Source organism: Dipodomys ordii, unplaced genomic scaffold (genome assembly GCF_000151885.1).
Source record: "Dipodomys ordii isolate 6190 unplaced genomic scaffold, Dord_2.0 Scaffold7, whole genome shotgun sequence".
NCBI lineage: Eukaryota > Metazoa > Chordata > Mammalia > Rodentia > Heteromyidae > Dipodomys > Dipodomys ordii.
The window spans coordinates 17,511,318-17,524,503 of NW_012267223.1; the positions used below are offsets into that span (position 1 = coordinate 17,511,318).

Genomic DNA, 13,186 nt, shown 5'->3' on the forward strand with positions numbered 1-13,186 from the left:
GGGGGGGGAGGGGAAGCGGAGGCGGGCGGAGGCGGGAGGGGGGCGGAAACAAGATCCCTGAGTTAACACCTTGCTCCCTGGAGGCCCGACGCTGGGTCTTCTATTCGGGTCTTCCCCCCCCTCCCCTCCTCCTTCCCTGGCCAGCTCTTGACCCATCCTTCCTAGACTTGTCTAGGTGCTTTCCTTCCCAGGTGATTTCCTTTCCTCCCTAAAAGTACCCATTTCACCTTGTCCTGATCCACCTGCACACGGGCTTCGCAACTGTCCCAGACTGAGGTTGGCAAAACTAGGATACAAGCCCAATAATATCCGACTAATCTGTCCTATATACTTGCAACCCAGCAATTTCCATAATTAACCAAGTAGCTCAGAAATAGGCGGCGTCTTGCTTTTCCAGGTGTAAAACCAACCAGGGTTGATCTTAGGGGTATCATTCAGTTGACTGAGCGTTTGCCTTGTCTAGGTGGTGGATGGAAGCCCCAAGCAGTGGAAACCCAACAAAGGCCCAGAGTCAAAGTAGTAGCAGTGGAAGTTAGTCGATGCTAATTTTAGAAACACTATCCGTTTATTATCATGTAGCTTATTTGACTGAAAATAAAGCCTGGGGCAACCTGCACGCGACCTTGGCCGCACTGATTCCTGGGCAGGCCGAGATACGTCCGGAGCTGGGGACCCAGCCGACCTCCCTTTCCGGGAAGGTCCGCCCCTTTGAGAGAAACGTCGTGTGCCCTCTGGTGGCAGGGTGTGGTCTGGTCCCATCCTGGGCCTAGGGCTTGACTCTGAGCCATCTTTGAAGATTTCAGTTCTTGGCACAGGTACCTAAATTGTGTGAGGCTTTGTGCTGAGATCAGGAAACCCAGATCAAGATTTGGCATTTTCCACGAATCATTTGACGTCTCAATTTGGGAGATAACTGTGTAAGTATTGAGTTATAACAATGCAATTATAGCTAACACAGAAAGAGGCTTCACAAATAGGTAGAATAATGATCTGAATGCCAGGCATTGTTTGCATTATCTTCAATTTTGTGTGTGTGTGTGTGTGTGTGTGTGTGTGTTCCAGTACTGATGCTTGAATTCAGGGCCTCTCACCTTTGTTTGACTTTTGCACTCAAGGCTGGTACTCTACCACTTGAGCCACACCTCCACTTCTGGCTTTTTGCTAGTTAATAGGAGGTAAGAGTCTCACAGACTGTGTCTGCCCCAGCTGGCTCTGGACTCTAACTCTCAGATCTAGTAGCTAGGATTACAGGTGCAAGCTACCAGTGCCTGCTTTCCATTTCTTACTGGAGTCTGTCCAGTTGTCAAGATCTGCTCTGGCTCTACTTTCCAGATTCATCTTTTCACATTCCCTTGGTCAACTTCCAGCCCCATGTACCTGCTTCCTTGACCCAGTTTCTCATCTCCAAGCTATTGCCAATGCTATCTTTTCTGCCTGGATCTTTCTTTCTTTCTCAAGTTCCTTTACCTATTCTTCAGGTCTCAGCTTCTTAGTCATCCCTTCAGGAAACCTTCCCCTGGCCCTACTCAGCTGGTCTCCTGATCTTAGCAAAGTGTGGATGCTTAGTACACTGTGTAGTAACTGCTGACTTATCTGTCTTCCCTACTGGACTTTAGCACTGGGAAAGTGCAGATTATGTGTCCTGTTCATTGCACTGGGCACAGTGCCAAGCATGTAGTAGAAAGGACAGGGTGAAAAAAAAGAAGTGAGACCAGCAGGGAGTTATGTTCCAGAGATGTGAGTGAGGACCACCTGACATTTGCTAAGCTAGTGATTAGGAGGAGAGCCATGATGCTGGGGTGTTTTCAAATTGTAAGCAGTGAATAAGGGATTTTCTGTAAGCTCTCTGCCAACCAATAAATGGCAGCTATTACTGTTATCAAAATTAAAGCAACCTGGGCTGGGAAGGTGGCTCCGTGGTCGAGTGCTTGCCTTGCATATAGGAGGCCCTGGGTTCAATTCCTCGGCACCACATAAACAGAAAAAGCCAGAAGTGGCGCTGTGGCTCAAGTGGTAGAGTCCTAGTCTTGAGCTGAAGAGCTGAGGGACAGGGCTCAGACCTACAGATCAAGTCCCACCACAGACCAAAAATAAAAAATTAAAGCAACCAGAGCTAGGCAACAGTGGCTCATGTCTATAATCTTAACTCCTCAGGAGGCTAAGATCTGAGAATCAGAGTTTGAAGCCAACCCAGGCAGGAAAGTTTATAAGACTCTTTTTTCCAGTTAACCAGCAAAAAGCTGAAAGTGGAGCTGTGGTTCCAGTGGTAGAGTGCCAGCCTTGAGCAAAAAATGTTAAGTAACAACACCCTGAGTTCAAGCCCCAGTACCAACACAAAAACTCCAATTTCTAAATGTTCCACTGTAGGTGTCTCCTGGTGGTAGACTTGAGGAGATTCAGGATGAAGGACAGTATGTCAACACCAGCTTCCACTGCAGCAAAGGTAAAGAAGAACTGGAGGGGGGGGGCGGCAGGGCGAGTTCACACCAGCAATGGAATGCTTCAGCCCACAGTGAGCCACTTTCCCCGGCTCAGTCTCATTGAGCAGGAATGATCACACGGCCTTTTTCAAGCTATGGGGCCCAGGAAGTGCAATCCCACTGCCTGCTAGGCAAGGAAAGAATCACCTTGAGTGTTCTTTTAGTGGTGCAAGACTCAAAGACCCTTTCTGGAATGGGGCTTGGAGGTGCTATGGCCATGAGCCCAAGAAGTATGGCTTATAGACAATCCTTTTGTAGTGGGCCTTGCTGCATTTCAGGCAAGTAGGTGTCTTTCACAGAATGGTTGGGCTCATCCTGCAAATATCTCAGGGAATGTGTGTGTGCACATGTGCACGTGCAAGCAACAATTCATTGTAGCCTGTGGGCTGATCAGGGAGGTAATAAATTCCTCTTTGAAGCCAGGCGCTCGTGGTTCATGCCTGTAGTTCTAGCTACTCCTGAGGCTGAGATCTGAGAATTGTGGTTCAAAGCCAGCCCCGGCAGGAAAATCTGTGATTTTTTTTTGATTGGTCGTGGTCCTGAACTCTGGGCCTGGGTGCTGTCCCTCAGCTCTCCAGTTCAAGGCTAGTGCTCTACCACTTGAACCACAGTGCCACTTTTTTTGCTTTTTCTGCTTATGTGGTGCTGAGGAATCTAACCCAGGGCTTCATGCAAGGCAAGCACTCTACCACTGAGCCACCTTCCTAGCCCTATGTTACTCTTATCTCCAATTAACCACCAGGAAACCAGAAGTGGAGCTGTGGCTCAAAGTGGTAGAGCGCTAGCTCTGAGTGAAAGCACTCAGGGAGAATGCCGGAGAATCCCTACAACTGACAATAAAAAGAAAAAAAAACCCACTTTGACTTAAACTCTATAGAAGTGGCTTTGTCTTAAACACGACTGACTGGGGCTTTCATAACCTATATGTGGTATTACTCCCAAACAAGCAAATCCCAGATTCTGGAAAAGAAAATTTCTGGTCACTGGGTTCGGAGAGTTTAGCTGCTCTGTGTAGGACTGAGTTTTTCCTGGGGGAACCCAACATTCTGCCGACAATCATCTTAGGAGGTGGCAGGTTCTAGCACAGAAAAGAGGGGTGGGGTATAGAGAGGACGGATGTTGGGCCCAGGATAATGTCATGTTGGGTGCTGATGGAGTAGAGGGCAGACAATTGCCACAATGCCAAGACTGGAAGACACCAAGATAGATTTGGGGAGGAACTCCCAGAACAGCTTTGGTCAGTGGTAGCTCAGAACAGTTGAATCTGGTGTCTGCTTTTAGGCTTCTGCACAGTAATTTCCAACCATCAGTGGAATCTTGCCAAAGTCACAGACTTAGGAAGACTTTAGTGCACCACAGTTAAAGCCCAAGTGACCAAAGGGAGCCAATCTTACTGTAACTTCCCAGGGCTATGTGGACAACTTCAACATGACATTAGGGGGCTTTTCAAGGAACCCCTAAAATGCAAGCTGCACGGGGGGGGTCTTCATCTTAATGCATGGTTACCTAAGCTTATCACCTGAACATTCCTGAGGAGCTTCCAAGTGCTCTGGGGCTGGGAGCATGGTTCAAGTGGTAGAGCACCTGCCCAGCAAACTTAAGGCTCCAAATCAAACCCCAGTAAATAAGCTAGATACCAGTGGCTCAGGCCTGTAATCCTAGCTACTCAGGAAGCTGTTATCTGAGGATTGAAGTTTGAAATCAGTTTGGGCAGGAAAGTTCAAGAGACCTTTATCTCCAATTAACCAGCAAAAAGCTAGAAATAGAGTGATGGCTCAGGTGGTAGAGTGCCAGCCTTGAGTGAATAAAACTAAGGGACGGTGCCCAGACTGTGTTCAAGCCCTTAAACGAGCATTTGCACGCATGTGTGTGCACGCGCACACACACACACGCACACACACACAGAGTAAATAAGTATCAACATACAAAACTAGTGCTCCAGCAACTCCTGATCAGAGGCTGGGGGACAGACATAAAGAATGCTTAGGCCGCAGTATCAGTTACCTTCTCATCTCCTGGTGGTACCCAGGGTTGGTGGTAGGGAAATGGAGGCAGACAAGCAGGCTCTTCTTACCTGAAACTCAGTCCTGAGGGCTCTCTCATCACCCTAACACCTGACCTCTAGCCAGGACTATCTGTCCCTACAGCAAGTAGCTTTTTCTCTGGAGTTTGAACTGTGTCTGGGCACTGTCCCTGATCTTTTGCTCAAGGCTAGCAATCTACTACTTGAGCCACAGCTCTACTTTCGACTTTCTTAGCAGCTTTTTTTTTTTTTTTAGTGAAGACTCTCACAGACTTTCAAAAGCCCAGGCTGGCTTTGAACCACGATCCTCAGATCTCAGCCTCCTGAGTAGCTAAGATTACAGGTGTGAGCCACCAGCACCTGTACAAAATAGTTTCTCTCTCTTCTCTTCCCTGCACTACCCCTGTACCCACCTCCTTCTTCCCCTACCCCAATCCCACCAGGCCAGCACTGGATTCCTCCCAGGTCTCTCCCCTCATCTGAGCTTCTTGATCTCATTTCTGTGTCTATGACTAGCTTTAGACAGGAGCTGGCATTTCCACAGATCTTCACCCTCAAGCCTAGACCCTAGCACCTAGCTTTGTCTACCAAGGGGGCTGGCATCATCTATTCCAACGGAAAGGTTGGGGATGAGTAGAGGCCAATACAGTGGTACAAATTGGGAGCTATTTATTGGTAGCTGTGAGAAGCCCATATACAAAGAAGGCACAAGGGGGGGGGGATAGCCCCCCCTGCTACAGTACCATGGAGAGGTGGAGTTGTTAGGGAGTGGGCCTGCCAGTGAGCAGGGGTCAGGAGGTGTCTTGGGAACCAATCTCAACTGCTAGATGGGTCCTGGGGTACAGAAAGGGCAAGAGCCAGGTTGCTCTGAGAGTCAAGAACAGCCAAGGAGACTCTAGACTCCGACCCTAGTCAGTGGAAAGAGTAGGTTAGGCTGGCTGGGACAGGGGAGGGACTCCCTCCTGGTTCTACATTCAAGTTTTGTTCCCAGTGGGATCTCTCCAGGCCCGGCTGAGGCTGGGGTGGTGGTGGTCTGAATTAATGCTTTCTGCATCCGGCCAACATCTGCCTAGCCAGAACTAGCCTCTCTGGTCTCCTGAGGTGTCCTAGCACAGTGTGTCCAGGCTGCCCACAGTTTTTCTTTGTTCCTTTGGACTGCGTTCCCTGCCAGTCCAGTCGGAGCCAAGGAGAGAAGCTTCAGAAACCCATGAAAGAAAATGCTTTCTAGTTAGTGGCTCTTGGGTCTGAATTCAGTGCCTGTGAGCATGCTTCCCTCCCCCGCCCCTCCCCGCCCCCGACAGTCCTCTATGGGACCCAACTCTGTGGTGGGTGCCTGGGAGTTGCAGCTGGGCCAGGTCAGCAGCTACCGGTCAGTAGTTTTCCTCTGGACAGCAAAAGTCCAGTGACTATGGCTCAAGTTGGATCCAGTGTGGAAGGGGAGTTGTCACCACATCCGGGACATTTTCCTTCCAGCTCTGGCAGAGGTCCTTTGGCTTAGTTTTGGCACAGGCAGAGGCTGGGACATGGTACGCAAACACAGGCCATGAGCAGTGGGTCCCACGTGTGTCCAGGGTGCAGGGCTGCGGCGTGCTCAGCATTGTGAGGCCCTGAGGGAGGTACCCGCAGCCAGACAGCACAGGCCTGTGCCTGAAGAGGGGAGGGGCGCGTGTGCCTGAGCCTGCTGGTACCAGCCAAAGGCAGTGGCCCCGGTGGGCCATTGGAGGCATAAGTTATGATAAATAGGAAGAAAGGGCATGGAGGGGGAGGGGCGTGGTGAGGAAGGAGTAGGGAAAGATGGGGGAGAACATCAGTAGTATCGGTCCCGAGTCTGCCAGCTGGTCACCCAGTGCTTCTTGATGGGCAGGGTGCTCTCTGGAGGTGGGTAGCGCTCCTCCTCCCGGATGCGCACCGCATGGTACTTGGGCATGATCCGGTAGTAGCGGGTCCGCTGAAAGAAGTCACACTGGAGTGGGGGCAGAAGAGAAAGGGTGTGAGCATACAGCACTCAAGCAGAGGAAGGAGTGCCTGGCTTCTTCCCTGCCACGGTCCTCAGAGTCCAGGACCCTGACTCAAAAACACCTATCTTGATGTGAGATGGGGAGAAAGAACTTCAGCATCCCCATCCAGAGAAAGGAGGAGCTGAGGGAGGCAGAGAGGAGAGGAAGAAGCAAAAGGAGAGGCCAGGATGGGTACATGGTTTCCCTGACAAGTGAAAACAGGTTGATTGGTTGATTGAGGCACAGAGTAGGCAGGAAGAAAAGTGAGGTCTTCCTGGTCCCTTCTTTCTCTGGATAAAGGAATGGAGCTTAGACTCATTTGAGACATTCCTACAGAGGTATGCAGTGGGGGGGGTCACCCCTAGCCTTGACTATGACTCTTCTCCGGTCCCCAGGAAGTAGATGGGTCACAGAGAGGACTATGACACTCTTCTAAGAGTGCCCTAAGAGCCAGACAGGAGAGGTGTGTGTGTGTCACCCAGAGTGGGCTGTCCCCTGAGGTGGCACTGTGGACAGGTGAGAGGAGAGGAGCAGACAGCACAGAGTCAGAGGCCCCGGCCAGCTGGGATGCTCAGGGGGGAGGCCTGCAGGCTGCGTTACCCAGGTGGGCCGGGGTGGGGGCTGTCCCCCTCAGTAGTCGTCGGTCAGCCTCTCCGTCTCTGAAGGCTGGCTCTTCATCTCCGCCTTCTGCCTCTTGGCTTCATACAGGGCACGAGTGCGGGCTCGCTTGAAGAAACCGCACTGGAGGGGAGGAGGTGGGGAGGGCATCAGGGGTGTTTGGGGAGCAGTTCCTAGCCAGCAGCACTCAGGGGTTTGGGGCTTCAGGCTGGGGAGCCCGGGTAGCTGGGTGTGGGGTCCAGCATGGTGGGATGACCAGACACGTGTGCTCTTGAGTGTCCCTTTCCAGCTCATAGCTCCCTTCATTGTAACCCAGGAAGGGGGGAGACTGGAAGCTAGGGAGGAGGAAGGGAGGACCTGGGAGGAAGGGGCTGAAATGGACATGTGGAATGGGCTAGGGAGCTATGGGATGGAGGGGAGGATTGGTGAGCACGTGCTGGCAGGAGGTCGGGAGGGGTGGGCGGGGGCCCCAAGTGGCCTGGGGTCCTACCTTCCACAGCAAAAGGATGATCAGGCCCAGCAGCAGCAGCCCGGCGCCCACAGACACAAGAACAAGCCACAGTTCGATCTCAGCTGGCAGCTCCTCCACTAGGTCAGAGTCAATGTCCACGGAGAACTGAAGAGGGAGGAAAAGACTCAGACCTGTATCCTATCCTCTACCTGAGCTGGACCGGGGACCAGGAAGTTTTTGACCTATTGCCAGTAGGAGGCAGCCAGGAAATGGAAGAAGCTCTTGCTTGCTTCACACCTGCAGGTCCATTTGTGCTGCTTCTAAACACAGACCTGGCTCTCGAGCGGCATTAGATCTGATAGGCAGCCTGGGTTGATAAGCCACTTATCTGGGCTCCATCCCGGTTGTGTGAACTTCTCTGCTGTGTCTTAAGTTCAAGGTTACTAAAGTTATTCTCTTATTTTGGCTCATGCTAATTCTTACATTGAAATATTGTATCTAACTACAATATATTTTTGCTTATGGTCTGAAGTAAGTGTCTTTATTTCCCAAATGGATTCTTTCAATACTGCCTAGTTATATTTCTAAGCTGGGTATGGTGGGCCATGTGTGTAATCCTAGCATTCAAGAGGCAGAGGCAGGAAGATCCAGAGTTCAAAGACAGCCTGGATTACATCATGGAACCTGTCTCAGAAAAAAGAAAAAGAAAAAATTCTCTACTGAATAAAAGTGTGTTCTATCCAGGCTTGGTGGCTCATGCCTTTAATCTCAGCTACTCAGGAGGCAGAGGCAGGAGATTTGCAAGCAAAGACATCCATCAAAAGTATTGTGAGACCTTATCTCAAAATAAAATACAGGGACTGGGAAGGTGGCTCAGTGGTAGAGCGCTTGCCTTGCATGCATGAGGCTGGGTTCGATTCCTCAGCACCACATATGCAAAAAGGAAAAAGCTGGAAGTGGCGCTGTGTCTCAAGTGGTAGAGCACTAGCCTTGAGCTGAAGAGCTGAGGGACAGCACCCAGGCCCAGAGTTCAGGCCCCACGAGCGGACCCAAAACAAAAAAAATAATAATAAAAGAAAAGAAAAGAAAATACAACCCCGGGCACTGGTGGCTCACGCCCGTAATCCCAGCTACTCAGGAGGATGAGATCCGAGGATCATGCTTCAAAGCCCTCCTGGGCACGAGTCTATGAGACACTTATCTCCAATTAACCACCAGAAAACCGGAAGTAGTACTGTGGCTCAAGTGGTAGAGCGCTAACCTTGAGCTGAAGAGCTGAGGAACAGTGCCCAGACCCAAAGTTCAAGCCCCATGATCAACAAAAATAAATAAATAAATAAATAAATTAAAATAAAATACAAGCCAGGTGCCCACGGCTTGAACCTGTAATCCTAGCTACTCAGGAGGTTGAGATCTGAGGATCAAGGTTCAAAGCCGGCTGGGGCAGGAAAAGTCCATGAAACTCTTATCTCCAATTAACCACCAGAAAACTGGAAGTGGCTCTGTGGCTCAAGTGGTAAAGTGCTCTCCTTGAGCTGAAGAGCTCAGGGACAACACCCAGGCCATGAGTTCAAGCCCCACTACTGATCAAAATAATTAAAATAAATTAAAAATAAACACAAGATTGGACTCTTGTGGGTGATACCTATAACCTTAGCTATTTAGGAGGCTGAGATCTGAGGATTAAGGTTCAAAGCTAGCCATGGGAAGGAAAGTTTGTGAGTCTCAATTCTAGTTAACCACCAAAAAAAGGTTGAAGTGGAGTTGTGGCTCAAATGATAGAATCACTAGCTTTGAGTAACAACAACAACAACAAAAAGGGACAGTGCCCAGGCTCCAGGACTGGCACAAAATAAGTAAATAAGAATAAAATACTTTAAAAAGGGGGAGTGGCTAAGTGTATGGCTCAAGCAATACAGGTCCTAGATTTAATTCCCAGTATTGAAAAGAAAACAACAACAACAAAAAAAAACCCACCTAAATTCTTATTCTGACCCACTGATCTTTCTGTCTCGTCCTCCCCCCACCTCTTCTATGCTACATTATTTTAGGAAATATACATTGTATTTAACCAACCTTCCACTTATCTCTATATGTATCTCCTACATATTTCACTTACATTCTTCTCACAACACATTACTTTGTCATATTTATTCTCCCAGATGTAACTTTGAATCAAATTTGGAAGCTTTTTTTTTTCAAGCTTCCTGACTCCTACAGGGACTGGACTAATTTGGGAAATCTAGTAATTTGATAGTACTTGATAATACCCATTATTTGTCTGTCGTATACTAACTTTTACACCTATACTGGGGAGAGAGCTATAGATATTTTTCAAATATGTATATATGTATGTACATATGTGTATGCGTATATATGTGTATTTATATATGTATGTGTATATATATGTATATATAAATACATATATATATATATATATACACACATACACATATGTACATATTTTATTTTTCTGAAAGGTCTCCCTAGGTTGCCTAGCTTAGACTTCATTTGCAGGAAATCCTCCTGCCTCAGTATCCAAGTTCCCAGGATTACCAGTACCCACCAGTTCAGCCACCTTTAACTATATTTTTGATTGGCAGCACGAGGCCACCTACAGGCTTTGGTATTTTGATCTTGTTCTTTGAATTGCAGGACATCCTGAATTCTCACTGAGCCCTTTTCATTTCTGCCTCATGGCAGTCACAGCACCTACATCAATAATCAGTGGTCTCTCCTTGGCCTCATTACCCCACTGCTGTGACCAGACGCTCACGTGTTCACAGTGGATGTTGACAGTGGGTGAAGTGGTCAGGAGGTCAAGGTGCCAGCCTGGACTTAGGCAGAGCTTGTCAGCTATGCTACAGGTCATTCAGTTCCTTAGGGCTTCAGTTTCCTTTGCTATAAAATAGACATATAATCCAAGGCAGTTGTTCTCTACCCTGGCTAGCTGGCAGAGTCACCAAAGAGTCCTTTTGAACATCCTAGCACTGTGCCCACAATCCAGAGGTCTTATTTAGTCATTCTAGGGTGTTGCTTGACATTAGAATGCTTCTAACTTGTTGGCAAGATTGAGTGAGATTCATAGCTCAAGTGTGTCTGTGACCTGGCTGAGGCCCACTGCCCTCATTCACATGCTTACTCACCCACGTGGTCTTGTTCTCCATGTTGATAGTGGGGACGTGGGTTCGCAGGAACAGAGTAGCCCAGCCATCTACCCTGACTCGATCAAAATCTCTATAATCCTGGAAGCAGGGAAGGGAGGTCAAAAGGAGCAACTAAAGCCCCTCCAAACCACCCTCTTGATCCTACTCCCTCTCCGGTCACCCTCTCCTACTAGGCATCATCTTTAGGCAACAGCTCCTAAAAATCTGTCAGCCAGGCGCTTCCTCCACACAAAAATGCTTTTCACTCATTCATGTGTGCATCAGGTCCTGTGCTGGATGCTGAGGACATCAGAAATACTGAAGGGCATGGTTCAAACCCATAAGCCAAATCTAGCCCAGGTTTTGGTATACGGCCTTGCTCATTCATTTATCTTTGGCATCTTTTGGAAGAAAGTAGGTACAATAGAAACCACATATCCCAGAAAGCTGAAAAGATTGATGATCTAAGTCACAGCAAAGGTTTGCTGTACATGGCAAGAAAAGGCTAGCATGTGAGGAACCCCAAACTCAAGAGTCAAGTATGACAGGTGGTAGGTGCAGTTCCTTAGAAAGTTCTAGGGTATCCAGGGAGAAAGAATTCAGTTCAGTAGTAAAGTTGGAAAGTTGATGGAGACCTCAAAAGCTGAAGAGGAGTTTACACACAGAGACAAAGCAGAAGCTGGACTTCTAGGGGGAAGAAGGAATAGGGGTGAATATATGGAGATGGAAAAAGTAATGTGCACAGGGCAGCGTAACAGAACATGGGAAGAGGTCATCTTGAAAACATTACATAACCATATGCAGACATGCAACTGTAACACTGACAGAACCTATACTAATGGACATACAACTGTGCAGAACATGATGCTATCACTCACACACACACACACACACACATACAACATGCACGCACGCGCACCCTGGCTTCACTCCCTCCCTTTTGCTCTCTTCACCCAGGTGGGTGGCACAGTGGAGACCTCCAGACCCAGTGCTGACCTCGATGAAGGTGCTGTTCCACACCCGGGCCTTCACAGTCACATTGGTGATGGTGGGGGAATCAGGAATGAGGCACTCCAGCCACACACAGCGGGCACGGCCAGTGGCACAGGTCTGAAGTGGGCAGGGAACACAAGGCATGAGATGATCTGGCTCCTCATGCTTCCTTCCTTACCTCTCACTCACCTAGTCTTTGTCCCATCCCTGTGCAACTGAGGCAAGCTAACTTTATTTCTTCACAAACCCATATTCCTCATGTCACACATATATATTTACGATAGATTTTTTTTGTTGGTCATGGGGCTTGAACTCTGGGCCTGGGCGCTGTCCCAGAGCTCTTTAGCTCAAGGGGAGTGGTTTACCACTTGAGCCACAGCACCACTTCTGGTTTTCTGGTGGTTAATTGGAGATAAGAGTCTCAGGGACTTTCCTGCCCAGGCTGGCTTTGAACCTTGATCCTCAGATCTCAGCCTCCTGAGTAGCTAGGATTACAGGTGTGAGCCACCAGCACCCAGCTAAATTTTTTTTAACACCAAGCTCATCTGATGCCAAGAACTTGATGACATAAGACCTAATTCCTAGCCAGGCACTGGTGGCTCAGGCATACAATCCTACCTACTCAGGAACCTGAGATCGGAGGATTATGATCATAGCCAGCCTAAGCAGGAAAGGCTGTGCATCTCTGATTTCCAAGTAACCACCAAAAAGCTGAAAGTGGAGCTGTGGCTCAAAGTGGTCGAGTACTAGTCTTGAGCACTAAAGCTCACAGACAGCACCCAGTTCCTGAGTTCAAGTCCCAGGACAGTTATAAAAAAACAAACATCTAATTCCTGGTCATGTAAATAAAGTCCAACTACAGAACCTCCTCCTCACCCTCTCAACCACTGAGCCTTTGGTGGTGTCTGGCTCCTGCTATTGGGACATCAACTCAGACTTCACCCAGCTATGCCTATACTGACTCCTCAGGCCTGTTCCTTTCCCTGTTACAGAGGGTACCATGCCCCCACATTTCCTCCTGAACCCTCCTCACTCCCTTATGTCTAGTGTCCAAAGCTTTGAACAGCCTCCAATAGACTGGGACTCATTGGAATAGAGCCAAATGGCTCCTCCTTTGGTCTACTGTATTGGATGCTTCCCTGTCAGAGGAGGGTATCCCCAGCCCAAGATATGAGTCTCTCCCTCTGTCTAGAAACTCCTGAGGGCTGGGTCCACATCACCTTTCAAACCAGAGTTTCATAGTAAGTGGGCAATACCTCCCATGCCCATGGTGCCCATGCCTTCGATGGGCTATACCTATCCCTTCCCTGTCCACTCACCAGCACAGTCTCAGATTTGGCTTTTTTGGCAGCAGCCAGAGTAATAGGTGGTGGGCCCTGTCCACCCTCTGGGTCCAGCTGTCGACGCCTGCGTTGTGGAGATGGTGGTCTGTCCTTGGGATCCTGAACAAGGAAGGTAGAAGTGGGAGCAAGAAAAAG

The 13,186-nt window shown here is 48.9% G+C and overlaps 1 protein-coding gene across 1 annotated transcript in view; it reads right to left on the bottom strand.

Annotated features, from left to right (window-relative positions):
- Positions 1-5,155: 5,155 nt before the first annotated feature.
- Itga3 (integrin, alpha 3 (antigen CD49C, alpha 3 subunit of VLA-3 receptor)) overlaps positions 5,156-13,186 on the bottom strand; it is a 32,856-nt gene continuing 24,825 nt past the window's right edge. The window contains exons 21-26 of the mRNA XM_013038029.1: positions 13,028-13,150; positions 11,712-11,825; positions 10,716-10,814; positions 7,609-7,734; positions 7,101-7,241; positions 5,156-6,466 (exon numbers count right to left, since the gene is read on the bottom strand). Coding sequence (XP_012893483.1) covers positions 7,131-7,241; positions 7,609-7,734; positions 10,716-10,814; positions 11,712-11,825; positions 13,028-13,150 — 573 coding nt within the window. The 3' untranslated portion in view covers positions 5,156-6,466; positions 7,101-7,130. The remainder of the gene's footprint in view (positions 6,467-7,100; positions 7,242-7,608; positions 7,735-10,715; positions 10,815-11,711; positions 11,826-13,027; positions 13,151-13,186) is intronic.